Source organism: Stegastes partitus, unplaced genomic scaffold (genome assembly GCF_000690725.1).
Source record: "Stegastes partitus isolate 25-593 unplaced genomic scaffold, Stegastes_partitus-1.0.2 Scaffold952, whole genome shotgun sequence".
NCBI lineage: Eukaryota > Metazoa > Chordata > Actinopteri > Pomacentridae > Stegastes > Stegastes partitus.
This window is the reverse complement of record NW_007578683.1, coordinates 63,871-90,605: the sequence shown is the minus strand read 5'-3', so window position 1 is coordinate 90,605 and position 26,735 is coordinate 63,871. Positions and strand designations below refer to the sequence as shown.

Here is a 26,735-nt window from a genome sequence, read left to right as displayed (position 1 = left end):
AGTGTTATCTACATGTGCCTAAACTTAATTGTGAACTTGATTTCCAGGATTTGAGTAACGAGCATTCCTCCTCCGTTTTCAACTTTGGCTTCGGGACTGAAGTTGAAAAACGCCATGAAGCATACTTTAATCTGAGAGTTTTCTCCAGAGAGTAAATAAAAATGAGTCCAGCTGCTCTTTGTGCTGGAATGCACACAAAGCCAGTTGGTGATTTTCTGTTAAGCCGCAGAAAATTGTAAAGATATCTGACATAAAATCATTCTGTTAATATGTAAGTTGCTCCTTTAGTAGACCTTAGTTTAATATATGCTTGTTTAAGGCAGCTTTTAATTTTCCAGTACGAAGAAGTACATTTTAATTATCAACTGTTTGCAAATCTCAGTTTTTAAGAGTTGTTGGGGGTTAATGTGATTTATTTATTTCACTGAGGTGGAAAATTGCAGCAATAAACTGAGAAAAGACTTCAGATTACAGAAATGGACAAACTTTCATGGAATATTACTGCCATGATGATATTATTATGCCAAATGGGAGCAACAGCCTGGCACCAAATGTGTTTTGCAAACAGTTTTATTGTCGCTGGATGACTTAACCCAAACAAAAAAATGATGCACTTCACCTTTAACCTGCATTTATTGTGACTGCAGACACTATCTGACCTCCTGATGGGCTGGAACTGATGACAACTTCAGTTTGGTTTCTGTTTTTAATAAATGACTGTAGGGTCTGGACGTAATGAGGATTAAGCAGTGATAGATAGATAATGGATGGATGGATGGAGGGGACTGGACGTGACTTTGTAAAGTGCCTCGAGATGACTTAGGTTTTAAACTGGATGCAACTGAAAGCTAAAAACAGCAAGTAGATCGTTTTTTGAGATTAAAACAAAATGAAAACACTCCAAACAACCACATTTTTTACAGTTTTATTACAGAATTATTTCCAAAAACAACAAAAACAGCCAAAGGTTTGCCCAGTGGACTCATTCAGCCAGGATGGTTTGTGGTTCACATGGAGTGTGTTTGAATGTCACCAAACATCTGACTGGCTGTTGTACATTTAAATAAGAGGCACGATCAAGTATGTTCTTGAATTACCTTCAGTTTATTCCCGCTTTTCTCTCCATGTGCTGAACCAATAAACAGTCAAATATGTTCAAAACAATGTAAAACAGATGTGTGTCAAAGAGTTTGTCACAGTTTAGCCGATGGCAGCGGTAACCTAAGGCACTGAGAGGCTCCTATTAAACATCTGGTCACTGCACTACGTTCAGAAGCAACTACATGCACAATTAGCACAACAAAAGCTAAAAACGTGTCAAAATAAGTTGTTTTTTTTATGACTACACAATTCCAAACTCTGCTATTTTTGCATAGTTAAAAATAAAAACTGCAATCCTGTGGTTTCACTCACACGGAAACTTTAATAAGTGCATCGATTGTTCGGGCTATTAAACAGCCGCGTCTCCTTTAAAACACTTGAGCTAATTATCGGTTAAGAACTATAAAATAAATAGTAGATAGGTTATCTATTTGGTAAATTATTTTATACATCGTACAGCATGTAGGACGGGAGGTATGTGAGTCTGGATGAGTGAGCTACAATCGAAGCATGCGTGGCAATAAATTAGATCAACAGGAAGAATTATTTGAAGCTTCAGGTGTCTACAGTGGTTACACATGTACAGAAGCAGTGACGAACACAACAATGATAGGATTTACTGTACGACGTCTGGCTGGAACTTCATGATAGTTCACATATAAAGAAACTGCTTTATGACACAATCAGGCTCAAATTACATTCATCTCCACAGGTTTAATGAAAACATTGAGCTACTTCCCTTAAAAAAAACATCATCAATGAGCAAAGGACGGAAATTAAGTTAAATTTTTTCTTTTCTTGTTGTCAGAAAATCCCTTTAAAAAACAGAATTAGAAGAGTATTGTCTGTGTAGCTCATTCCTCTGTGCCTCTACTGACCACGATTTAAAAACACATGTTTACCAGCGACATGTTCCCTCCTGACAGTGGTGAACACGTGCACTTTTGTTCATTTTGGCTCCATACGCCATCTTTCTTTTCAGACAAAGAATCTGTAAGATTGTCAATTTGTTCAAGTGTCTGCATTCAGACACTTTAAATGTTCCTCACGGCTTCATTCAGACAAACCCACTGCAGCACGTGCGCTACATATTTGACGCACGTGCACGACTGGACAGTGCACCAAGTGATGCAAAATAATCCACGAAAACTAAATCCCACGTGATAGCAAGCTTATCAAACTGTTAAAATAGCTAATAACGCTCTCCTGTGTGATGAGAACGACTTTATCTCCACAGCTGTGATGGGGCTCAGGACCAATCATTTGATTAACTGTGACTTACAGTTGGATCCTGTGACCTATTTACCACAATGATGGTAGCATTTGCTCAAACCTTCAGCTGATGTAACCTTTATATATATATATATATTTGTGACCTGTTTAGAGAGTTTCAGTGCCACAGGCGGCATGGGGATGTTTTAGGAGACGCATGAGTGATTTCTGTTGAGAAAAATGTAGCAAAAAGAAAAGGATCCCACCAGTCTTAAAATGAGAAGATGATGCTCATGTAACGGCTACAGCTGGTGTGCTGATCCAGTACGAGTGTGTGAATGCTCCTCCAAAACACTCTAAAACGTGAATTACCAACAAAACCAAACACATGTGAGTCCGTTGTTGAGGTCTGATCAGGTGACTACTTCCACATAAAGCCCAGAAATGCAACAACACAACCTGATCCGCTACACACTCTGCAGTAACACACGCTGACGATGGGATCCTATTAATGCACTGGTAGTTTATTCTTACGTTCATGTAAAAACCGTCCTCTCACTGCACAGCACACGAGCCGCTGGGCAGGAAGTCCTGCACGTAGACGGCCACGGCCTTGGTGAGGTAGGTCATGCTCCCGAAGCGGCCGCTTGGGGCGCTGTCATACAGCAGCCTGCACACGCCGGTGGACGGGTCCCTCTCCAGGATGTGCTCCTCGGCTCCCAGGTCCGTCTGGAGGACAGGGGAAGATGAAAACCTGCCTCACTCAACCACAAAAACATTAACAGAGCAGAGGGCCGAGCTGCTGATGCTGACCTGATCCTTGCAGAACATGTCGTTGGCCAGGTGGACGATCTTCTCCACATGGATGATGGAGCCGATGCTCTGGATCTCCACGTCGGCCAGCATGGTGAGGACCAGGATGGCCTCCACCAGCAGCTGTCGGTACTCGGGCTGAGGGACTCGGTTCAAAACGGTCTCCACGTGGACGGAGAACTTGATCTCTCCTGGGGTCATCTGGAGGAGAAACAAGAGGAGGACAAAGAAACACATCAGACCTACTTCAGTGTCCAGACAGGCTTTCAATATATCAGAGGACCTCAAGAACCAACAGTTTGATCACTCCTCTAAACTTAAGTATGACAGAAGTGAAATGATGATTCAAACTTTGACAATTTAAAATCTTTTGTATTCTTTTCTTCTATTAGCAAAGATTAATGCAAAAAATGCTACGGTAGGTAAAAATAATAGCTTCCGTTCCTCTAATAATCAAATTTAGCTCCTAAACGTAAATTATTTATAACTCCTGTTTCTCAAAAAGTAGTGGTTCATCTCCTGAAACATGAAAACATTCTCCAAAAAAGCTTCATGCATAATTAGTGGATTTAATAATGATGAATCCCAAACTAAGTGTTTGTATTTTAATTGATAAGAGGAGGAAAAAAAACAAACACCAGAAAAGCCACAAAAAATAGTCTTTTCCTGTCAATGTTATGTATGAACAGATTGGAGCTGACTGAAGCGTCTCACCTCTCTGGTGGTTGAAGAAGGAAGGACGAATCCCTCTATGGACAAACCGTGACACTGCAAGACAACAGCGTGATCGTTACTCTGTAGGAAGGTTCTTTATGACATCTAATCCAATTCAGATACCTTTTGGTGTTTCTATCCTCCTTTCAAATCATTTTACAAAACTCCAGAATCCACATAAAGATATACGACTTTCATAAAAGTTTTTAAAACATTTTTAAGTCTACACTGATTCTATCTTTAACATCAATCAATGTTGTTTATTTGAGAAAAAAGCAGCTTCTGTTAAGTCCGCCGTCTTCCCTGCTCTGATGGTCGACTTTTGGGTGACACAAGCAGGAAAATCCATCAAACTTTAATTTAAGCTCTTTAATTTGCACCCAGAAACATGAATTAAAAAGCTAAAGCTGCACATGTTCGCTGCACATTGAGCTTTAATTTTACACTAAATTTCAGTCTAGAACATTTTTTTTGAGTTGCTTACATCCCTTTATGATTTGTGAAGTGTGTATTTTAATGATAGCATTTGCATCAACGTTCTTTTAAGCACTGCTTTATTATCAGGAAACAGGGACCAGACTTGCGCAATAAAAACTCTCTCAGACCTTCTGCAGGATCTTCCAGACTTTCTGGTAGAACCCGATCGGCACTCGGTTCAACGCTCCATCCAGTCGCCTCCTGCGCAGCCATTGGCCGTGTCTGGTATCCTTGGCGACCGGGATGCTCTCTGGAATATCGAGGGACTCTATGGACGGCAGCCGGTACCTCTGAACAGTCGGGATCATAAAAAAGAATCACTGGAGCTGTGTTTGTTTTAGAGGAACAGCGCCCTCTGGCGGTTTTTTCAGGCAACCCAACACACTGACATTATGATGTAAAGTGGTGTGTGGAGGACCAAAAACAAAACACAGCACATGAAGTGAAGTCTTTACCCCAGACTCGATGTTTTCTATGTCCAGTGACTGAGATCGCCCACCCTGAGAGGCAGAGAACAAAAATAGAAACAAACAGAAAAGATGCACAAAATGAAAAACCCTGTGACGTGACAACAGAGTGAGTCGTGGATCTGAACAGCCCCAAAGCCGGCGGATTCTGAGCATGCACGAAACAAAATGAAGGCAGAAAATGATAGAAATGAAGTGAGAAAACAAACAAAATAAATGAATTAAAATTCGGTTTTCAGCGTCACTCGCTCATCGTCTTGTAGCAGCGGCTTTAAAAGCAAACTGGTTAGTGTCTGATTTATGAAATAACGATCTAACACATGCTTTTATTTCCATTTTTAATTGTAGTGATTGCACTACTACCTTTTAATTATTATCATCAAATATTTGGGATATTTTTGTGAGTTTGTCTCAAAACGTACTTTTACCAAATTTTGTCAGTCGCTTGTCAATCACATTGAATATGTTTGAAAAGTTCAAGATAAAAATAGTTTGATTGGCTGATTTGTTTAAATACTAGAGTCCTCTGTGTCCTTTTTGATTCTCTCTTATTAAATACAAACATTTGGAGACAATTTTATAACTAATAATTAAAATTATTCATTGAATTTCAGCTAACAGAAGAGTTGATAATTCATCAAATTTATCTGGAACTGGACTAAAAAGTATTTGTGATTATTTTGTGAAACGATATAAACTCAACTGTTTACCGATTAATCAATAACATAATTGGCGGATCAGTAATGGAAGCAGTGGTTAGCTGCAGCGACCAATAAGCAAATAATAACCAGAGATATTAAAGTTTCAGCCACAGAGTTAATCGGCTCCAAAACCGGTGATGTCTCTGGTTAATCAACACCCGGACGTTAACGTCGTCACCACTGTCACCTTTCTGAAGGAAGCCATCGGCTGGTCGAGCTGAAACGAAGAAAAAGAAATCCACTCTGCGTTAAGGACTTTAACTTCTAGAAAACCTGTTTCTACCTAAATCTAATTAAAAACCTCATCATCTTCATTAACACCATCATCAGTCAGAGATCTGCATCAGAAGAAATTAAAACTTAATTACAACGTCTCAAACTGCAATTAGACTTCTTCTAACTCGTCCTCACTTATTCCAGGTTATATTTGTAATTTCATCACCTCAACTGAGTCGGCCAAAGACACCCTGCGGTCGATCTGCAACGGAGAGACACGAGCTCATTTTAAATCAGTAAAGCCACATTCCTCTTCCACAGCAGAGTCAATGACCATCAGTTCCTTCTCAACACCACTGAAATCAGCTGCAGTGACTCCTCTCAACACCATCGTCACCTCGGTAACCGGACCTGACAAACACAGCCTGGACTCCTGCAGCAAAGCTTAAACCTCAGCTTCACTGCTTAAACTCAACTCGGTTGTTCTGGAGCTTCGACTGAAGCACACATCGGTCTCCGTCACGAGGTGGAGTTTGCTCACTTGTCATTGTGCACAAATGTTAAATTGGAGGAGTTCTTCTTGAAAACTTGAGATCTACAGATCCTCCTCCACCTTGGAAACAGCACTGGACAAAACGAGCTCAACTTAGGTGGAAAGCTCAGGAAAAAAAGCAAGTGAGTGACTCTTGACTTGAGCTTGTTTTGTCAGCCGACTTAGAAGTGCTCACAAATACAGATGAAGCTTCTACAGCGTCAGGACAACAGAGCAAACTGCTGATGAAGACTGTGGGCCACAGCTGAGAGCTCTGGAGCAAGTAAGCGGGTCTGGAGTTAAGTTTGTAGCAACAGTGACCTTCCTAACCAATCCAACGCTTTATTTTTGACAGATAATACAACGCTGATGGATCTTTCTGGTGATGTTTACATGGAAGGTGAATTAACACCATCAGCACGATAATAAATAATAAAATACTGCGACAGTTAATGTTCCTCCATGTGATCATCACCTTAAACGGATCAGTCAGGGACAACCTGTGCTCCATCTGCAACACAAACACTCAGTTACAAACACACAACCGTCTAGTGTATCGATAAGAGACTGAAATCAGCTGGAAGAATTCAGTTCATTTCATCTATTCAAACCTCATTAGGAGCAAAAATTGATGCCTCCAATTTAAAACCTTCAATTTACCAACAATTACTCACAATTATTCTTTCTGTCAGGCGAATTAACACCTAATTTAATCATCACCTTACTGGGATCCGTCAAAGACAACCTGTGTTCCAGCTGCAGAAAGACAAAAGTCAGGTGAGAAGAAGCTCAGCGTTTTCTACATTAAGTTCCTCTCCTGCCTCGATTCATCTCCTCCTCCTCTTCCTGAACAGCTGCTGACTTCACCCTGACAGTTTATTTATGTTTGTTGATGCTTCTTCTGCCTCAGTCCTGTTTTAAAGTTGCAGCACTTTGAGCTTTTTAGTGGGATGATAATGTGGATAATGTGTGATTTAAATTTCCCTTTGCACGACACAATAAAACTGAATGTCAGACTAAACAATGAGCATGCTCTTGGTGAAAATACGTCTTCTTCAGCCCTGAAAACTGCAGTTTCTTCCACTGAAGGTTGCCGTTTGGTGTCTGGGTCGCTGCCGTCGACTCACCAGTTATGATCTTAACACAAAGGTTGGCTCAGTTTGACACACAATTTGATATTTGCTCTGGTGAAACCATAACTGTGCACATGCAAGTGGCCAAAACAGGAGTTCCCGACAGTCACCGTGGCAGGAGCGCTGGGAGCAGCGAAGACGACTTCAAAGAGGACCGCGGGAAATGTGATATCAGACACTGCAACCTCTTGATCGCAAAGTAATGTACATTGAGGCGAGAGGTGCGTTTTGATCTCACGACCACGTCATCCTACCATCTTCATGTCGCTCTTCAGTTTGCTGATGCCGGCTCTCTCGCTTTTGGTGGCGCCGACGTTGCCCAGATGATGGATGGAGATGGCAGGACTGACGCCGGCGTCCAACTCTCTCACTGCAGAGGAGGAAAAATGCACAAGAATAGAACAAAAAACATGCATGGATTTTTATCTAAAGAGCTAAAAAGTCTGTATTTTAGCAGGAAAAAGCTGAGAAGTTGTTAAAAATGCTACTTTCAGCATGAATCTCTATCAGAGAAACATGAATCTACAGCAATATGCTAACTGCAGGTAAACTGTGGTGACTACTTTGTTGTTTAGCGTGGAGCCAAAGATGCATCCTGCCATGCAATGACACCCATTTAGAAAACCTAACAGCAGAACCAGGAGATGCTCTGTGTGAGATGCAGATTAAAGGACTGACCGCTGCGCTGAACTCCAAACTCCTTCCCACTGAGGATGTGGTGAAGAAGGTTCTTCAGCTCAGACGGACTGAGACTCATCAGACTCTCTGTGGCCTCCTCTCCTAAACACACACACAGAAAAAAGAAAAACATGACAAAACTTCTTTTCTATGTTTTCTTAAATGTAAAAGTTGTTACTGGTGAAATAACGTTGTACAGTTCTGAGGACCAAAATATTGTAAAGTGAGAAGATTTTCTGGCATGCAAGAGTTTAACTCGTGACTTTTTAAAAACTTCTTTCTCTACTTTGTGGCCTTAAGTGATCTTATGTCAACAGTCAAGAACATTTAGAGGATAATTTGGTAAAAGAAGAGGTTTGAAGATGCTACGAAATTTACATTTGTTTGTCATTTTTAACTTATTTTAAAGACGTAAATAGTTTGACAGTAAGTTAAATTGAACTTACGGCAGGAAAGGGGATTTTATTTTAAGTATATATAATAATAAAAGGTTTTCCTGCTTCTGGAAGTCAAATGCATCGAAATTTCACATCATAGCCTCTGTATAAAGTTGGAGTTTACAGTTTTCGTACAGTCTGACATTATTATTAAACCCAAAAGCACAAATGACATGCAGGTAACTTCATTTTAAAACAAAACAATCAGTCGATTATTCAATTAGTCGATCAACAAAAATGCAAGTAAATGATGAAACAAATGGTTCCCGCTTCTCCAATTCAAGTGTTTTTTGGTTTTCTTATTGTGCTGCAGGCATAAACTGAATATGTTACTGTTTTAGACTTTTAAAATGTCATGATGAGTTTTTACAGCAAACTATAAACCAATTCGTTGAGTAAATAACTCAGAAGAACACCTTGTCTCTGTCTTACCTGAGCAGTTGAGGGACTGAGCCAGTTCGGTGGCCATGACCTGGATGATGAGTCCGATACGCAGCCTGAACATCTCGCTGAACAGATTGGGCTGAGTCCTGATGCTCATAGCCAGGTACACCATGATCTCCTGGTGGGGACAGAGAAAGAGTGAGGGAGGAACCCAGGAAGACGGTTTCGCAGGAGGGTGTAACTCACCTGAGTGAGAATGGCGACGCTGATGTTGCCGTCGCTGGCCTCGTCGATGAGGGCAGCCAGCTGGTCCGCGGGGATCGGAGCCGTGATGGTTTTCTCTCTCGGTTCAGGAGGCAGACCGACCGTCAGGTGCTTCTGGTGGGCCAGCAAATCAGAACAGGCCTGCAGAGAGATCACAGCCAATCAGAAGAGAGAGGTAAATTAGGAGATGAACTATTGACAAAAAACTGACTTAATTTTTCAGTTTTATAATGTGAGATGAAATAAAGTTCACTGATGGCACAATATCTGTGTCAGCATCCTTGATTATATTCTACTAAAGTCCATAAATAGTCTGCCACATACAATAAAACACGACCTCCTCGGCAGACGAAATAAGCCAACGACTGCTGCTCTGTTCTATTTATAACTGCGTCCGTATGTTCACGCGTGTGCTCGTCGTACCGAGTCGAGTTCCTCCACCTTCTTCTTCAGCATGCCGGAGATCATCCTGATGAGGCCCCAGTGCTTGAGTTCGCCCGCCTTCTCGTACAGGTCGGTCAGCAGAGATCTCACTGTGGTGCCCTTACCGTGCAGCTGGGTGTCCCAGTCCATACCCCTGTTATAAAGGATCGACACAACACACAGAGGGTTTGAGTAATAATGGTTTCATAATGTGTATTTTGTGCCACTTGTCCACATACAGGATCAAAACAGAACACAACAATGTCAAATCTCAAAGAAAAGAGCATCTTCAGATGGATGCTGTCAGCCGGGAGGCCCAGTTTGACTCAAGATCAGCCCAGAACTAAACTAATAAAAGGCACAAATTCCAAAAAATAATAATTTTAAGAATGACATAATGAAAACTGCTCCAATTAGTGAGTTAGCAGTCAGCCTGTATCATCACGTCACACAGACTTGTTTTAATTCAAAACATCAGAATGACACAAACTGGACCAGAACTTAAATGCAACGCTGCTTATTTTGACCTCTTCATCTGAAGTGCACGTCAGAGAGAGTTTACTGCTGACGCTGTTAAATGCCAACATGCTAATGAAGGTTTTTAGAAGCTACTAAAATTCTAATTCTCAGGAACCACACTGCTAATGCGGCTACAGATGTTTGTTTCTGTAAAGACGCTGACACGTTAGCTGGACCTCGATTTAAACAAAAGCGTCTCACTTGTCCTTGAAGAGGATGTAAAGGATATCGGCCTGGTCCTGGAGACTTTGTGTGTCTTTCAGCAGCTGGGCCAAAGTGCTGTAGTCGATGGCGCCGCTGGCATCTCTGGGGATCCCGCTCTCTGACGTGACCGTCACCTCTGGACCCTGGAGGACGAACATGGAGGTCAAGTAAAAGATGGAGGGTCTTTACATGACAAATCACGCAGTGCTTCACACCTGACACCCTCAGAATGACTTTTTACATATGATAACTCTGAATATTAAGCTACAGGCCCTTGAAATTAATTCACATTGTTTTTTCCATCATCTTTAAGCCTTCATAACTTCAAAAGTGCATCAGATGGACACGCGAAACTTTCAGGGCTTAGAAAACATACTTGAGCTCTGTTAAAAAAAACAAAAACAAATCCATGTGTGTTCTACTCCAGGTGTCTGATCTAAAGCCAAAACACAATAGGATCTTAATTTTTCACATTTTACCACTCTCACAATGTCCCTCCGTGAGAAAATTATTATTTTAAGTTATTGCACAAAACAAATCAGCTGATTCTAAGGAGGTCTGGTGTGTTAAAAGTATGTTGCACATGAGGAATTTTTGTGCATCAGAGGAAAAAGGTGGCACAAACAAAGAACAGAGCGGACCTGAGATTGCTGCGGTGCAGACGAGTCTGGGAGATTCAAGTTGAGCGACGGCTGAGGAGAATGAAACAGCTTGTTCGACAGGTACATGTTGACGTCTGGACGATAAAACAAAGAGCGTTGTTACCTCCTGAGAGGACAGAAAGTGCAGCTTTAGTCTGAACATCATGGATCCGCTCACTCTGCACGTTGAGGCCCTGAGCCTTGTTCTTCAGAGACACCATCTCCTTGGTTTTAGTGGCGACAGCCTTGAACCTGCCCAGACCTCCCTTCTGGATTTTGGGCTTCTTGGGAGCAGCGTGGGCCAACAGGTGGTCCAGGTACTGAGCAAGGTCATCAGCCTCTGGAGGGGGGGACAGGGAGAGCAGAGCGGAGGGATGAGGATTGGTGGGATATGGTAAACAAATAAAATAAAATAATGGACGTGGGTTTCTGAATCCACAAGACTCAACTCACCTGTCTTTCTTTCACATCTTTAAAAAGTCAGAAACATTTAAACTGCACCATCTAAACTGTCTACATCAATGAAAAGAACTAAAATAGCTAACAGTGATTTGTTATTTTAGATTATTTACATTAATGAGCACATTTTAAAAGGTTTGTTCACATAAATCCCACAAAAAAATGGTGATTGCATGCACACCTGGGGGCATCCATCCAAGCATTTTCTTTGTGGAGTTAAGAAGTCACAATACCACTTTTTGTCTGACAGATGGATTCCAATTAGAAGAAAAATTTTGTTATGTTTTAGTGCTTCAAGCATCAAAAGTCTTATTCACAGTCAGATTTTTAAAGTTGAAGCAACTGCAGACATTTAAATTTTATATTATTTGTGTGAATTGTTGGGTGGAATGACCCTTTAAACGGTAAAAATTAGAACAATGCTTTAGAAACCACAATCAAAACACTTACAAAACATGATGCAAACAGCACTAACACATGCACGTACACTAAAATCAACCAGTCGTGCACCGAACACAAGCAGCTGTTAATGCTTTTATCAGTCTTTCATTCCAGCTGAGGAGTAAAATTCAGCATTCTCCGCTTTTCATGTAAAATGCACCACAAGCCATATTTGTCAAAGAAAGGGTTCCAAATGTTTTATATAATTGATGAGGTATTTTTAATGGATTCATTTTTAATTCTAATGTAAGTCAAATTACCCAAATGGTGTCCCAATGTCCACAGTTTAAAATGGTAGAGGGGGAGAGAGGTCAGTGACGATGACGACAGGAGGATAAAGCATGAAGTGACAGTTAATAAGAATAATGTGATTCACAGGCCATAAAAAGCAGGTTTTCCTTCAAAGAATGGTCAAAGTTACAGCATTTATTAGAGCCAGAAACTCTGACATACGGCTACGTCAGGAAAAATAACCAAAGATTGGCTTAAAATCAAGACTTTCAGGGGAAAAAACATCAATTTATTCTTTGTTTCAATCCAAAAAAAAGGCCAAAAAATGAAAATAAATAAAAAATGATGCACTCTGCACAACTGAGAAGACATTGATCGACCTGGCAGCGATCAATAGTCATTTAAGTGATTATTCGGTGAACTGCAGGCTGTGTTTAAATAGAGCGAGAGATGAAAATAAAACATATTTAATGAATAAATAAATGTAGCATGGCTCGTCGTGTAAGTCGTGTAAAAAAGTTTGTAGAGGTTGTAGAAATGTAGAAATATTTTAGCCACTTGAACACTTGTACATGTTGATTCAAGCTTTTTTTCATTTTTTTGTAAAATATAATAACAAAAAAATCTAATTAGTTTTTTCATTTGAATGATTTAAGACATTTTTGCGTTCTTTCTACTGTTTCATCGCTGTGTTGTTTTTGTAGAGGTGCAGGATTTTGTACTGCAGTGAAAAACGAGGCCACGGTGAGTAAAAACAGGAGCAAAGAACAACCAGAAGCTGCTTCAAGTTCAGCAGGTTTAAAAAGTGTTTTTAGATTTCAGAAAAGGGTTAGCTCAACTTAGGTTTGAAATAAAAGACATAAAGAATGTTAAAATAAATAAAAGAAAGCATTAAAGTTTAGTGAGTCTTGTGTAATTTGGTATAAATGCAGTGGGTTAATCCTGGTAGTAGCAGTACATAAAGGTAAATACACTTATTTCTCCTGTATGTACCTCTACCTCCTACTACAGGTGATGTATTATATAAGTACGTACTGCTGGGAACGGTCAAACCAACCGTGAAAAACAAAAAAGCGCCACCTGGCAGCTCAAACATTAAATAACTTTATGTTTCCACAGCTGGCATCACCATTCCTCTCCTCTGCTTTTCTTTTTCTTTTTCTTACCATCATCACAGCGTAACTCATGCACGTATCCATCGGCGTCATCATCATCATCATCATACTCGTCGTCGTGGCGACCCATGCTGCCAGAACCCTTACCGTCCAGGAAGCTGAGGTGAGCGAAACAGGAAGTGGTCAGGAACTCCGACAGCTTCCCCGTCTGGATCCTGGAGAGGAGGAGGAAGAAGTCATGGTTTCTGTTTATTCTTTTGCTTTTAGAAGCGATTTTATGCTGTGTAATACTTGAATATGCAAATTAAGATGATGACGTATCGATAAAAGCCTGACAATAAACAAAACAGAGAGGATGAAGAAATGTGTGGATTAGAAAACCTTATAACCGGTAAAGAAAAAATTTGATTTATTGCAAAATTTAACTTGTGAGAGAGAGAAGAGAATGAGATTTTCTTCACCTTGATCCTCCATAGTACCCATCCTGTAGCTTCTTCAGCGTCGCCAAGACTGCAGGGTCCAGGTCTGTGTGATCTTCAGCTAAACAAACACAATCAATACACAAAACTGAGAATCATCGAGCGCTTTTAAAGGCGTTAATTGTGTTTCATATAACAGACAGGACGTATTTGAGTCTCGGAGAACACGTCGCGGAAACAAAAAACGCATCAACGTCTCTGCTCACTCAGCATCGTCTGCGAAATGGGGAAAGTGACGGTTGGCCGTCCGGTCATCCTCCATCTGGACGCGAGGTAGGCGATTTCTGTCCGCAGCATCTCCACGATCATTTTGTTGTCCAGCGCCATGTAGAACTGCTGGTGGTCGATGAACTGGAAGGAGAACGGAGGAGGGACGATGAGAAGATTTCACTTTTCACGAGTTGGACAGAAGAGCTTCCCTGCTGTTACTAACCTGAGGTGTGAATGTGAAGATGGTGTTTCTGATGATGTAGAACTTGGAGGTTCCCAGGACTCCTATCCTCCTGTAGGGCCGACCTGTCAGACCCAGCCTCGGGTTGCGACCTGCAGCCGCAGAAGAAGTAACTTCAGAAAGTTTCAGCTGACAGTGACGACCTGCAGCTTTTTGCCTGTGACTCTCTCCGAGCTGTTTAACCCCTAAATGGCACAAGATCTTCCTCACCCGTATTTAATGCAACACTACTGATAAAACAATCACATTTTCTGGTAGTAACAGCCAATATCATGCTGTAGTCTGTCCTGAACCTGCCACAACAGGATCAGTCGCTCTCATGTAAAAGAAAAATCTCACAAGGTTGCACATATTTCGCAAGTCTGCACTGAATACCATCATATGAATGCAAAACCTGCAGCAACACAAAGGTAAACAAACAGGGAGGTGAAATGAAGGAGTACTTCTTAAGATCACTGGAATAAATGATCAGAAAATAAGACACAAAAACCCTGAGAATTACCCTTTTGGAATTGCTGAAGAAGTTGTTCTCTAGTGATGTCAGACAATAAACATAAAAGAAATCAAGTGAAATACTTTGAACTTTCATTCCTGCTGTACGGCTGAAATGATGACGACCAAACTGACAAAACTGTACATAAATCAAGAGTCGTAACTTTCCTTTTTGTCAGCATAAACGTTTTTCTGACTCACAAAACGACTAATTGGGCTTCGACATCAAAAAACAAAACTGAGGAACAATACAGGTGACTTGTACTGCTGAAAACGTTTAACCCAGGTTGTACCGAGTCGGGCGTAGATGTGACTGAGGACCCTGGAGGGCTGCACGTGGATGGGATGGATGTCGGCCACCGTCTCCACGTCGATGCCGTTCTTCATCAGCAGCTCTTTAATCTCCTCGGTCTCTGCCAGGACCGACACTGGAGGAGGAGAGAGGACGTTTTAATCCATACAAAGAGCCACAAAATGAACATTTAACAAGGAGAAATATTTAAATCATGTCTGACTGAAACCACAAACGGACACCCGAGCGCTGAGCTCACCTTGTACGACCACGTCAGGTTTGGGGACGGTGGAGAAACGTCGGTTCAGAGGGTCGATCTCTCCGGGAGCCAGAAACCCCTGAAAGCAATAAAAACCTCCAAATTAATAAGAATTTAGTTCTTTACCTGCACATCTACATATGAACTCAAATAATCGTTATTAATATACAAAGCTTGTGCGTTGATTGTCAGGAACACTTTTGAAATCTTTGGCTGCGTAACACTCTTTATACATCTGTAGAAAAACAAACATCTTTTTTTTTTTTACTTAAAATAACTTTTAGAGCAAATTTCTCCAATTTTTAAATTCACAAATTGAGCCACTAGTTGATTTTTCACAAGACAACTGATTGATTTATCATCTGTATTGTGAAATAAATGCCTGATGCCAAAAAAACTGAAGCGTAATGAACTTAACAAGCCAAAAAAACCCTACATTTGTTTCAGATTTTAATTAAATGGACATGAAATGCTTCACAAACACGTAGTTAAAAATAAATTACGAAGTCATTAATAAGAACAGCAGCTGCCACAATGGTCCAAAATACTGCAAAAGATTTAAAAAATATGACTCCAGAGTCGGCAAAGGGTTAGACATATTGATAGTTGACTCACTTAAAGATAATTAATAAGCTACAAATACATGAAATTAGAGGGTGTTTTATAATTAATAAACATATCTTCCAACACACTTTTGTTTTCATTATAACTGAGTGCACCACGTGTACATGCAGAACTTTGAACAGAACTGTGGGAACCAGTTTTATAGTTCAGATTTTAGCACTTTAAAACAAAAAAGAAAAAGCGGATTGACAGCCGGGCGCAAGGCTCGGAAAAGGAGAGAACCTCACACATAAGTTATAAATATAAAAAAACGGTTTATTAAACTATAAGAGAAATTAACTGAAGGCACGAGTGTCCCCTCAACCTATTCTATGTCCTGTATTTTCATGGAGACAAACAAATGACGTCATTTATGCTCATTAATTTAATAACTGCGGTTCTGTGATGTTCACTTGGCGACTGCACAAAAGGGCCAATTAGGTGCATTTTTATTACTCTTAACGATGATTTATCCTGTTTCTGGAGTTATTTAAAGCTCACCTCGGACAGAAGGTTTCCCAGGATGTACAGAGACTGAGCCCACTTCAGAGGACACTTGCCCATCGGCACTCTCTCCACTGAGTGAGGGTTACTGTACTCCTCCTCCACCTGTTTGAATAAACACGTAAATCAATATAAAACCAGAGAGCCCTGCAGCCGACCAAGTCATAAAAGCTCCCTCTGAAGACGAACCTTGTCTGCAGGAACGCTGTAGAGCTCCGGCACCAGGCGGATCCCGTCCTTCTGTTTGATCAGGATGCCCTCCAGAGCCTCCTGGTACTCCTGCACCTGGATCACACCAAACGTTGTGAGCGTCCGTGCAGGTATCAGGTGTGTGTACGGCGAGCACGGCGGGTGAGAGTTACCTGCTCAGGGCTGTTGATGAAAATGCCATCCAGGATGAGGTAGGTCCAGAACAGAGGCCACTCACACTCGATGTTCTCAAAGAGCTTCAGCTCTGCAGACTCGTAATACAGTCGGTTGGGATCCTGCACAGAAGCAGAACAAGAGACGGATTTCACCATCAGCTGCTGAAGCTCTTAAATGACCTCAAGATGTGCAAAAATTGGATGATTCATCGACTCACTTGTCACTTGATGGCAAATATTATACAAAAAAATGTTTTTTTTTTGCCAATATCACACCAAGTTTTATCATTTGTGTGCATGAATTGCCGGCTTTGTGTATTTCAGTAGTTAAAAAACAAGAAATAAAGACACCAAACTTTGGGAGAAACGTATGTTTAAGATTAATAGCGAATGAGAAAGAAAAGGAATGAGGGTTACGGTATTTCTCTGCCTTCCTGAAAATGTTTAATATGACAACAGGTTTGTGGTTTTTTTAGTTTCTAATGTCAACATCCTGATAAAAGTCTGTATCCTGTGGAAACAAAAAGGCACGACTGAAAAGCCTAAAATAAGAAAACCTGACCACAAATAAACATGTTAGCATTAAAAAAATGAACATTTACAAATTGATTCACTTATTTGGAAAGTTTGTTGTGTGATGTCTGTTTTATTCCAAAAACAAAAAAGCGCAGCCCTGTTTGTAGACGTGTTTAGCTTCTACTGGGGTTCATAATAATAAAGAGAAAAGTTAAAACCTCCACACAAGACTAATAATCAATAATCAAGATGTAACCTGCAGCTCAGCGTCTGAACTTCACAAACATCCACCTCTTTGGCATCTTCAGCTTTTGATTATAAAAATATCATAACATGCAGGCGCCATGGAATGACATCTTTGTCCTTTTCTTACCCGAACCAAGCGATCTAATGAGATTCCTTCGGTTTCTTTACCTCTTTAGGCGTTTTGTGTCCGTCTCTGAGAAACCTGCAGCAGCCGTATCGACCCTGAGCAGAGAGAGAAGACGTCAACGAGGACGAAACATTCAACAGCAGGAGGTAGAAAACGAGGCTGTATGCAACAGGCTACAATTTGCTCACACAGACTTCACATTTAATTTGCTCTGCCTTAGCTTTCTCTTCATGACAACAGTTCAATAATTTTCCACATCTGTGTGTCATAAATGGCTTCGTATTGCCACAGCATTCAAGTGTCTTTTTAATATTTGTTGGTCGTAGCTTTCTAATGTGAGCAGGCATTCTAAAACATGTGTTTCTGGGAAATTTATTCTCTGACATTTACAGAAATTTAACATCAGCCAGTTTTGAGAAAAATTGAATCCTTAAACCTCCACCATGTTGATGATGTCGGTGCTGACTGTAAGCTAAAGGTAAACTCTCGCGCACCTGCAGCTTGGAGATGATCTCCTCCTTGGTCAGGTTCACGATGCTGATGTCCTCCACAGCGAAGGCCGGATACGAGATGATGGACAGGACGCCGGCGTCCACCTCTTTGGAGATGGAGGCTCTGGGCAACATGGACGTCAGGATGGACTGATGAGGCGGAGAAAACACAGGAAAGTGGGGGATAAAGTAGACTTTAAAGATGCTGATGGGGCCTTTGGTCGTGATGTGGACCTGGAGGTACCTGGCAGTGCTGGATGTCATCAGCCAGAGCGTGGACCACCGATCCAGGTCCTCCTTTTGCTCCAAACAGGTTGATTTCATCCAAAGCCTCCAGAGCTGCCTGGAGGACACAAATCATTATCACAAACCATCATTAAGGAGAAGATAATGACAACACAGTTTACATTATTTATATAATTGTTGTATAATTGTTGTTTTACAGCTTATATCCTCTCTGGAATCACCAGTAAATAGTTTTGTTTTTAATCATCTGGTGCATGCTGGGAGTCTGTTGTTGTCATTTCACTGTAAATAACCAGATTAAACTGATTTAATGGGCTGCAAATACGCACTTTTTATGTTGATTTATAGAGTGCACTTAATGCTGTGTAGCCATTTTAGTTCATCTAGATAATGTACGGATTGTTTGTTTTTTTACCCAGCAAGCATCGACTACAATTATGAATGCATTATGTAATTGATTTAGTAAAAAATAGAAATAAATAAATAGATTCCTCGGATATTAAAGTACAACATATATGCAGCGTAGTCTGAGCATCAAACGCAGCTGATAATAATGATCGGCTACCGTACATAAATATACACTTAATGGTAAAATGTTCCTTCAATACAATAAAAATGTTATAAGAAACACCTGATAATTTCCTAAAAATGTCTTTTCTTGTATCTACCAACATTCATGTGTCTGCAATAAGCCAATACTAATCAGTAATACCGGTAAAGCATGTGTTGATGTGCATATTTAGCTAAATAAATATTAAAACGGTGCAGCAGAGACGACGGTGTGCGTGGAAACCTAACAGTGATATTTCACATCAAAGCTCCTCCATTCAGAGCTGCTGCTGCTGCTATAAACACTCACTACTTTGTGTAATTGTCGGAGCAGGGAACATCCTGCAGCGGTGCCTCTTTCCAGAGTCTTAAATTAAACCGTGTGTGTGTGTGTGTGTGTGTGTGTTGAGCGCTGTGTTATTTCTGAGTGGGGAGCCATTCCTGGAAGATCACAGCGAACCCGATACCTCCCGGCAGCCAAGGACGGACACAGACGGTGGAAACCCTGATCCCGAACGCCAAAACTTCCCGACAACAATGTTTATCAGTTATCTTAAAGCTTCCTCAGCATATCATTATGGACTGAGATCTGTCAAAGATCGCCCACTAACATCAAAAACCTCATCTAGCTAGCAGCACCTTTAGTTCTTGAGAGGAGATTCTAACGTCGGAACTTCACATGACCACATTTAATCATTCTGACATCAGGACACTCTGAACACATTCAGCACCAGAGCAGCGCCTCCGATCCGATCCAGACTCAGACTGGGTCGTCTAAAGGTCAGCGTAAAGGCCGCTGGGCACCTTCCTCCATGCCAGAGATTTTTACCGGAGCACCTGTTCTGCCTGCGTGGATGAAGCTCTGCTCTCGCTGCTTCCTGAGCCTCTTACTGTATTTACTGTACGTCTGCGTGCTAACCTTGGCCATGCCGATGGAGCTGGCGTTGATCTCAGTGATGCCCTGGTTGGTTTTGTCTCCACGTTCCCACATCCCATAATCCTGTGGACGAACAAAGAAGATTTGAGAACAGAGAAGACAACAGAGTAAAAGTGCTTCCATCTGCACAAATTATGTTCTAATTTTCCAAAAAAATTCACTTGAAAGTGAATGACTGAGCACTTACAGCCACTTTATAAGCTGCCTCGATGTAGAACATGAGATTCTGAACCACGTCCACTTCATCTTGGGTGTAGACGATGTGAAGGCCTGGTACACACACGAAAACATACACACACTCATTTATAAATGCCTTCAAACATAATGACATCTAAAGACATCTGATTGACAGGAAAACTACTAAACCTTTAGTCATTTTTAAGCAGTAATGTTAAATATTTCTGCTCTCACACATCTGAGGATTTGATGTTTTTTTGGTCAGACATGACAGGAAACTGAACATCTTTTGGTCTGAAACGAAACAGGATGGACTGAAGATGTCCCTCTGGTGTGAGGGAAATTGTAAAATGATTTTTAACTGTATACTGTCAGACGAATCCAGGACTTAAAAACAGAACTGGCAAATTAATCGAGGATGAAAATAATCATTCGTCTCAGTTTATTGTGTTTTACGAAACAAACCCCACAGTTGGTGCCTTAATATCACAGCTGCTCTTGTTCTGTTTCCTCAAAAAAAAATACGGTTCAATCATTTTTCTTACATATTACCTTAATTTTTCTGAAAACCAACACAAAAACAGGAATCACAAGAACTTAATTAAAACTAAAATACCCAGAATTCCCCAGACGTGTTTGGAATTAGCTGCTTTTGTCCCACATGACTCCAAGAAAAGCATCAAAAGGAACATTTCATGTCTCTTGGCCCAAAAAATGCTTGAAAATAAATCTTAAAAAGTTTAAAAATATATGACTAAGACCTCCTATCTGCCTGTTGTAACTCAGTAAATTCACATCTGGACTAGCAGCAGGTGAGCCGCTCCTCAGGAAGCATCGTGTTAATTTTCATCCAATCACCACGAAGTCAGCATCAAGGTAACCAGAGCCTCTATCAGCCGCTCACAAGTCATTATTCAGATGCTTCAGTTGCTAGAATCTGTCTTTAAAACAACAGAAAAGTTCTCTCGTACCGGACGCTGTCATCTGAGCGAGATAGAAGAGGAAGAGCGAGGTGGCGTCCACCTGCAGGTGACCCCACTCGTCGTCCTTGACGACGGTCGCGCAGGTCCTGGGGTTGTACTTGGCGTGGAGCGAGTCGGAGGTGCTTCGGCTGTATTTGAACTTCTCCACCTTATCCAGCTGCAGGAGCAGAGGAGCACAACACGGGTGGAGAGACTTTTTGAGTTTGTTTGAGGAGAGTGAAGCTAAAAAGACGTAATTAATCAAACTTTAAGAAGAGAATCTCAAAAGCAGAAAACACCTGAGTGATGCACGAGTCAATATAGAATGAAGATATGCTGCAGTTTGCAGCATCATGAACGATAACAAGTAAATTTATGTGAGTATAACTGCGACAAACTTGACCTTTAAAGATTCTCTGGCTGTTTTAGGCTTTCCCAGTTATGTTGTTTGAATATGATTTTTTTTTAAATGCAGGTTTTTATCCTCTGAATGAACCAAAAACTGACCTAAAAGCTCAAGTTTTTTTTCCTGAATTTCAAGAAATGTTCCTCAACATAACAGTAATACTCATTAATAATACTTATTAAAACTGCCACGGTTCATATTTTTGTGTTAACAGCGAATCAAACGAGTCGCTTATAGTAATTTCATCTTGTCATAGAAGAAAAAGCTTAATTCAGAACATTAAAATTGACTGAATTCCACTCATTTAAGCTCCTTTAAGAGTCCTTTTGTTGTGCAGTCTGGCTCACCGTCACCGGGACGCTTGATAAACTGAATCATCGCTAATTAAATATGCATCAGTCAGAAAAATTCTAATACGAGCCTCAACAAGACAACACTTTGACCATCTTTACGCAACTAAAACTTCTCATGTTTTGGCTGTTTATCAGTTAATCTGCACAAACTAGAAATGAAAACAACTGTCTGCTGCAATATTTTTAATGTCTAAATCATTTCATGTTATAAAACCAGAAGAGAACGCAGCAAGTGAAAGAGACTGTGTTTTTTTTTTTAAAGATTCCAGCTGAGACCAGGACTGTGCACGATATCCTTTTTCTTTACAGCAACCTCAAGGGCACATCATGTCACAGTGACTGATTCTGCACAATAGACTGCAGTTAATGGAGGTTTGGGTTCATTCTTAAGTGTTCCAAGAGCACCAGTAAAATGAAGCACTTTAAAGTGAGGGACTGCCCGTGTGTTCACTCACTTATCTTATACTAACTGATCAGGTCTGGATTATACTCTGAGATAACTGCTGGTAACAGATTGGTTCCGGTTCTGGACTTTGCGGGTGTAGGTTTGCAAAACTGGACCTGTGCAGGACTCAGAAGCTCAACACCACAACTCCAAGTGAATGTGTCTCCGTGTTTGTCACTGTTGGCCAACACATTTGGCCTTTCTAACATGTCAGAGTTGTGTTTACGGCTTCTTGCAGGGGTCAGGATGCAGATTCGTAACCAGTAGCATACCTTCTGGTCTCAGCGTTGCATCTCATCGAACCCGACAAGAACTGCAACATCTGAGACCAGAGCACCACCCATTTTCCTGCAGCTATTTTTAGTTTATTTAATCAATAGCAACGCAACACATGGACTCTATTTTTCCACTCAGTGTTGCAAATCTGCTTGCAACTCCACTTGCATGGATACTGATGCCGTCAGAGAGAGAATTTAGAACCAATGCAAAACTCCTTTTACCTCAGAGCGACAAAAAAGTAATGATTTGTGTTACTAGGATTTATCTGGAGCTTAAGAAGGTGTGACAGCTGGGTGATGGACGCTCCTGTGTGTGTTTGTGTACTTAACAGATGCAGAGGGACAGATTTGCATCGGGAAAAAAAAGCAGGACACTGATCAACAAAACCCCGAGACATCCTACCTGCCTCATTATGCACTGCAGGACACCTCTCATGAGCTTCACCACACTCTGCAGAGAGAGAGACGGTTAAATGTCAACATTATCGACTCTTAGCCGCTCGCTAAGAAACGCGACACCCAACAAACACTCTGCCCGGATTCATTTCATGCCGTCTGACTGAATAAAACCTGAACTCTGAACCTTACTTTCCATGTTCTTCGCGCCTACCTGCTCCAGCTCGTAGGCCTTGGCCTTGTCCTCGTCCCTGTCGGCGTTCTTCCTGTAGGCCAGGCTGAGGGCCCACACCGACACGATGCTGTAAACATTGTCTCTGACCCAGGCGTCCGGCTGATCCGGGCTGCCTGGAAGAAGACCGGTCACTGGATCCTGTCGGGCACAGATGGAGGTCAGCGGTCAAAAGTGAAAGACACACGTATGAACTGTCAACAGATATGTACGCACAAACAACACACTTGGAGGTGGTGTGAAGCGATTAACATGATTATATTTTTACTTTACTTCACTTCAAAAATCATGAGGACAGGATTTTTAGTGTTTAGAAAATCAGAAATAAACAAGACTATTAGTTTGTTGGGCAGTTCAATTAGCTTGCTATTAGTTTAGAATCAGTTTTTTGTTTATCAGAGCATCACACATCACTTGACCTCCTGTCCAATCTCGAGTGGATGACACATATGTTACGTATCCCACGTCTTAAATGGACTTTAACAAACCAAATGAAAGCCAATGTTGCCGAAACACTACTTTTGAATGTGAGTAAACAATAAAAAAAGTCAAGTTTGAAGCTAACTTTCATCAGCGTTTATAAATACGTTGAACCCACGAGCAGCAATGCATTCAGCAGCTGACACGCAACTTCTTATTTCCCATAAGGTCAGAGGTTGTTAGTCTCTGGTGATGAAGCTGAATCACTGCCAGGTTCTTTCCTCTTGCTAAAACTACATTTCCCATCAAGCCTGATTCTTCCTGCTGTGATGAGGATGCTGCAGCTTGTTCAGCTGATAACGTTCACACTCGGAGGAGGAAATGTGAAACTATGCAGCATCAAGTTTCTTCCTCGATTATTCATCTCGTTTTTCTGCCTGAAGAGCAGCCGAATGTGGAGTTTGTCTTGAGAGTCGTTTTATCACAGCCGACAGCTCTTTCAACATCAAACCGGCTTTCAACACACAGCGGTTTCTTTCTGAGTTGCACAAACACACAGAGTCTAAAGTGGGTATCACTGATGTCTGCTGTGTTCAGAGCAGCTTGTGTGTCTCTAACTGACTGTATCTCTCAGCCAGCAGCAGCAGACAGATTTACTGCCAGTGTGTTTATCGTTCTAATTAAACGGATTGTAAAGGACTCTGGGCGGCTTGCAGCCTCTCAGAGAGCAGCTCTGAGTGCAGTGATCCATCTGAGCAGTGGACTGAACACAACTGCTGCTCGGCTAAGCAGCCGCTTGGGATCGATTCAAAAAGTGACCTCACGCCCAGTTTGTCCACTTTCACGTCTCATCTAAAGTTTCTTCTGTCTGCAAGAAGAAGTGGGATAATTGAAAATGTGAGAGCTTTAAAAAGATCACGCCTGATCATCCTGTATTTGTCTAATTGTTTAAGTGAAACGTATAAAAGTTTTAGTCACTGGTTTTTCAACTTTTGGGGGAAAAATGTACAGAGATGTCGATTTTTGCGCAATTTTCTTCTCACAAAGTGCCTCTGACTGGCACCATATGCTCATATTTCATGCTCCCATTGGTGCCAATCACAGGAAAATATCTATATATAAAATATATAAAATCATCCTCTCAGGGTGAACAGTAAAGGGTTTATGGTTGGTATCGGAGCAGACAGAAACAACAACTTTTTTCACCAGATTTGCACCATCATATAACTGGTTTGTAGTATTCTATCAAAGCAGGGCCGGACCATTAAAGACCGGATGTACACATCAATGAGCCTGCAAAACGCCAGGTCTCCAGCTACATTATTACTCAAGTTATGACATTTGGCATGAACTCAATCTATATTCACCACTTTTAAATAAAAGTCTGTCAAATTGAAGATGGTCAGGCGTGAATTGAGGCAGAATGAACCATGTGGAGGAAACTGTTGGTCGGTCCGGGCATCTCTGCAGCATCACAGCGCTTCATTTTTAATGCTAAGTTGTCAAACATTATACCTTTTTTCCAAAATTGCAGCTCCTGTGATTCAGATGTTGCATTATTTTAATAATATTTCCATTAATCGTTCAGTCTTGTGCAGTATGCAGGAATACTTTAAACAATAACGTGCTTTGAACTTTGCAGCAACATCTTGTGTTTGTTCCTGTTTCAACATGACAACGCCCCTGTGCACAAATAAAGTCAGTAAAGAATCGCTTTTCCTCGCTTTTGACTGCACACAGCAATGGACGCTTTAACAACAGCAATGAGAACAGTTGAAAAGAAACGTATTCAACTGTCACCATAGGACAAAACACATAATTTGGTTGTATGAACAAAACCCAGCGTGCAGCGCAGATTCACCTGCTTCTTTATTTATCAAAGTGACATCATTCCCTAATATGTATTTACTTATACAGGTATGTGTGCATGTTTTTCATTATTCTGATAACATTAAAACTATTACCTGTATGCCTCGATAAATAGGCTAAAGGTTGAATTTCAAATTGAAGCTTTTTTTCTGCAGGTTTTTAATTAAATAGGTCATTAAAAACCATCAATAATTATTAATATCAACTAAAGGTGAAGCTTTTTGTGGTGATAAACTCAGTTGCCTCCTTCAGGCTGAAGCAGCAGCAGACTGCCAGCCAGCTAGTCCTCATTAATGAAGCTGCTATAATGAAGCTGCTTTAATGAAGCTGCTATAATGAAGCTGCTATAATGAAGCTGCTTTAATGAAGCTGCATGGAGGGAAATCCTTGCAGCCAGGTTATAAAAACTTTTGGAAAGTTACCCAGAAGACTGGAGGGTTTTCATGAGAGCAGATTTACTCAACAGCATCATGTCGACTGTGGAAACCTTCAGGACCACCATATATAGTTAATATCTCATTCCATCAGCCACCTACCGCCTGTATATAAACGACCAATAACTCTGTATTTACAGCTAATGACTATATTCATTGTCATCAGCAGGATGTGCTCCAACTTGTGTTTCACTTTAAACATGCTCACAGTTAAACAGTCATGTTTCTGTCTTTAACCTGCTGTTCCTGTTTGAATGCATGTGTGTGTTCGTGCTTTGAGAGCGAATAAAAAGAGTTAAACTCCTTGTAAGTGTGACTGACTTGTCCAATAAAAGCAGATGTTCAGACACTTTAGTTCATGAGATAATGCGTCCCAGTGCAGCATGCATGAGTGTAACTGCAGGACAATCACTGAGAGGACACACACACACATACACGCACACACACACACGCACACACGCACGCGCCTGAGTGTGAGTGTGTGTTCTGCAGTCTTGCGAAATATCGCTTCACCTCCGCGGCAGCATGAAAACACCGCAGCTCGAGCTAACGTTACCTGCACACATGACGGCGCCGCTGTGTTCGAGGACTAGCCGTCCCCTAATGACCGTTAAACTCCATGAACTGACGTACAGAGAACACAGAAGCACTTGTGGACACTCACTTGGTGCCGCAGGATAGTTTGCTGCACTATCCGGGCATAGTTGTCCAGTTTGACGCCCGAGTTGCTCCGACTTCTCATGGTGACAAGTCAGCGGCTCCGTCCGGGCGGCTTCAGGTGGTGACGAAACAACGCGAAGTCCCTAAAAAACCCGCACGGAAGTCATTTTTTCGGCCGAAAACGAGGGAAGCTGTCACGGAGCGCAGAGAGCTGCAGCCTGGCTGTCATAAAAACAGCTCAGCGGCGTCGGCGGCGGCGGCAACCGGAGAACCACCGACACAGGCGACGTCAAGCTCCGGTAAGCTAGTTAGCGGAAGTGTGGTGACGTCGTCTTCAAAATAAAAGCACAAGGTCAGGGACAGAACAAGTGACGCTCTGCAAAA

At 41.3% G+C, this 26,735-nt stretch overlaps 1 protein-coding gene across 4 annotated transcripts; it reads right to left on the bottom strand.

The window, feature by feature from the left end:
* Positions 1-909: 909 nt before the first annotated feature.
* Positions 910-26,735, bottom strand: phka1a (phosphorylase kinase, alpha 1a (muscle)). Of its 4 annotated transcripts, none has more exons than XM_008294263.1 (32): positions 26,356-26,735; positions 22,951-23,109; positions 22,744-22,791; positions 20,868-21,036; positions 19,907-19,989; positions 19,702-19,782; positions 18,232-18,330; positions 17,991-18,137; positions 17,538-17,591; positions 16,605-16,727; positions 16,432-16,527; positions 16,240-16,347; positions 15,136-15,214; positions 14,878-15,012; positions 14,075-14,184; positions 13,848-13,992; positions 13,624-13,702; positions 13,310-13,377; positions 11,095-11,256; positions 10,917-11,011; positions 10,273-10,418; positions 9,553-9,706; positions 9,112-9,270; positions 8,914-9,043; positions 8,045-8,146; positions 7,621-7,736; positions 5,673-5,702; positions 4,773-4,817; positions 4,446-4,607; positions 3,841-3,894; positions 3,127-3,327; positions 910-3,042 (listed from the first exon to the last, which is right to left on the bottom strand). In XM_008294263.1, the coding sequence occupies exons 1-32, from the start codon at positions 26,431-26,433 to the stop codon at positions 2,869-2,871; spliced, it is 3,591 nt and encodes a 1,196-aa protein (XP_008292485.1). In that variant the 5' UTR covers positions 26,434-26,735; the 3' UTR covers positions 910-2,868. The 4 variants fall into 4 exon arrangements, with proteins under 4 accessions (XP_008292485.1, XP_008292483.1, XP_008292486.1 ...); XM_008294261.1 differs by having other exon boundaries at positions 13,214-13,377; positions 26,356-26,734; XM_008294264.1 differs by lacking the exon at positions 5,673-5,702.

What these genes read in the sequence shown, in the direction of transcription:
- phka1a (XM_008294261.1), bottom strand. Translation starts at nt 26,433, where the DNA reads ATGAGAAGTCGGAGCAACTCGGGCGTCAAACTGGACAACTATGCCCGG. An exon ending in AGGCAGCTTATAAAGTGGCT is followed by an intron (nt 19,783 to 19,906) that starts GTAAGTGCTCAG and finishes GTTCGTCCACAG; the next exon opens with GATTATGGGATGTGGGAACG. An exon ending in GGGTACTATGGAGGATCAAG is followed by an intron (nt 13,378 to 13,623) that starts GTGAAGAAAATC and finishes CCTCCTCTCCAG; the next exon opens with GATCCAGACGGGGAAGCTGT.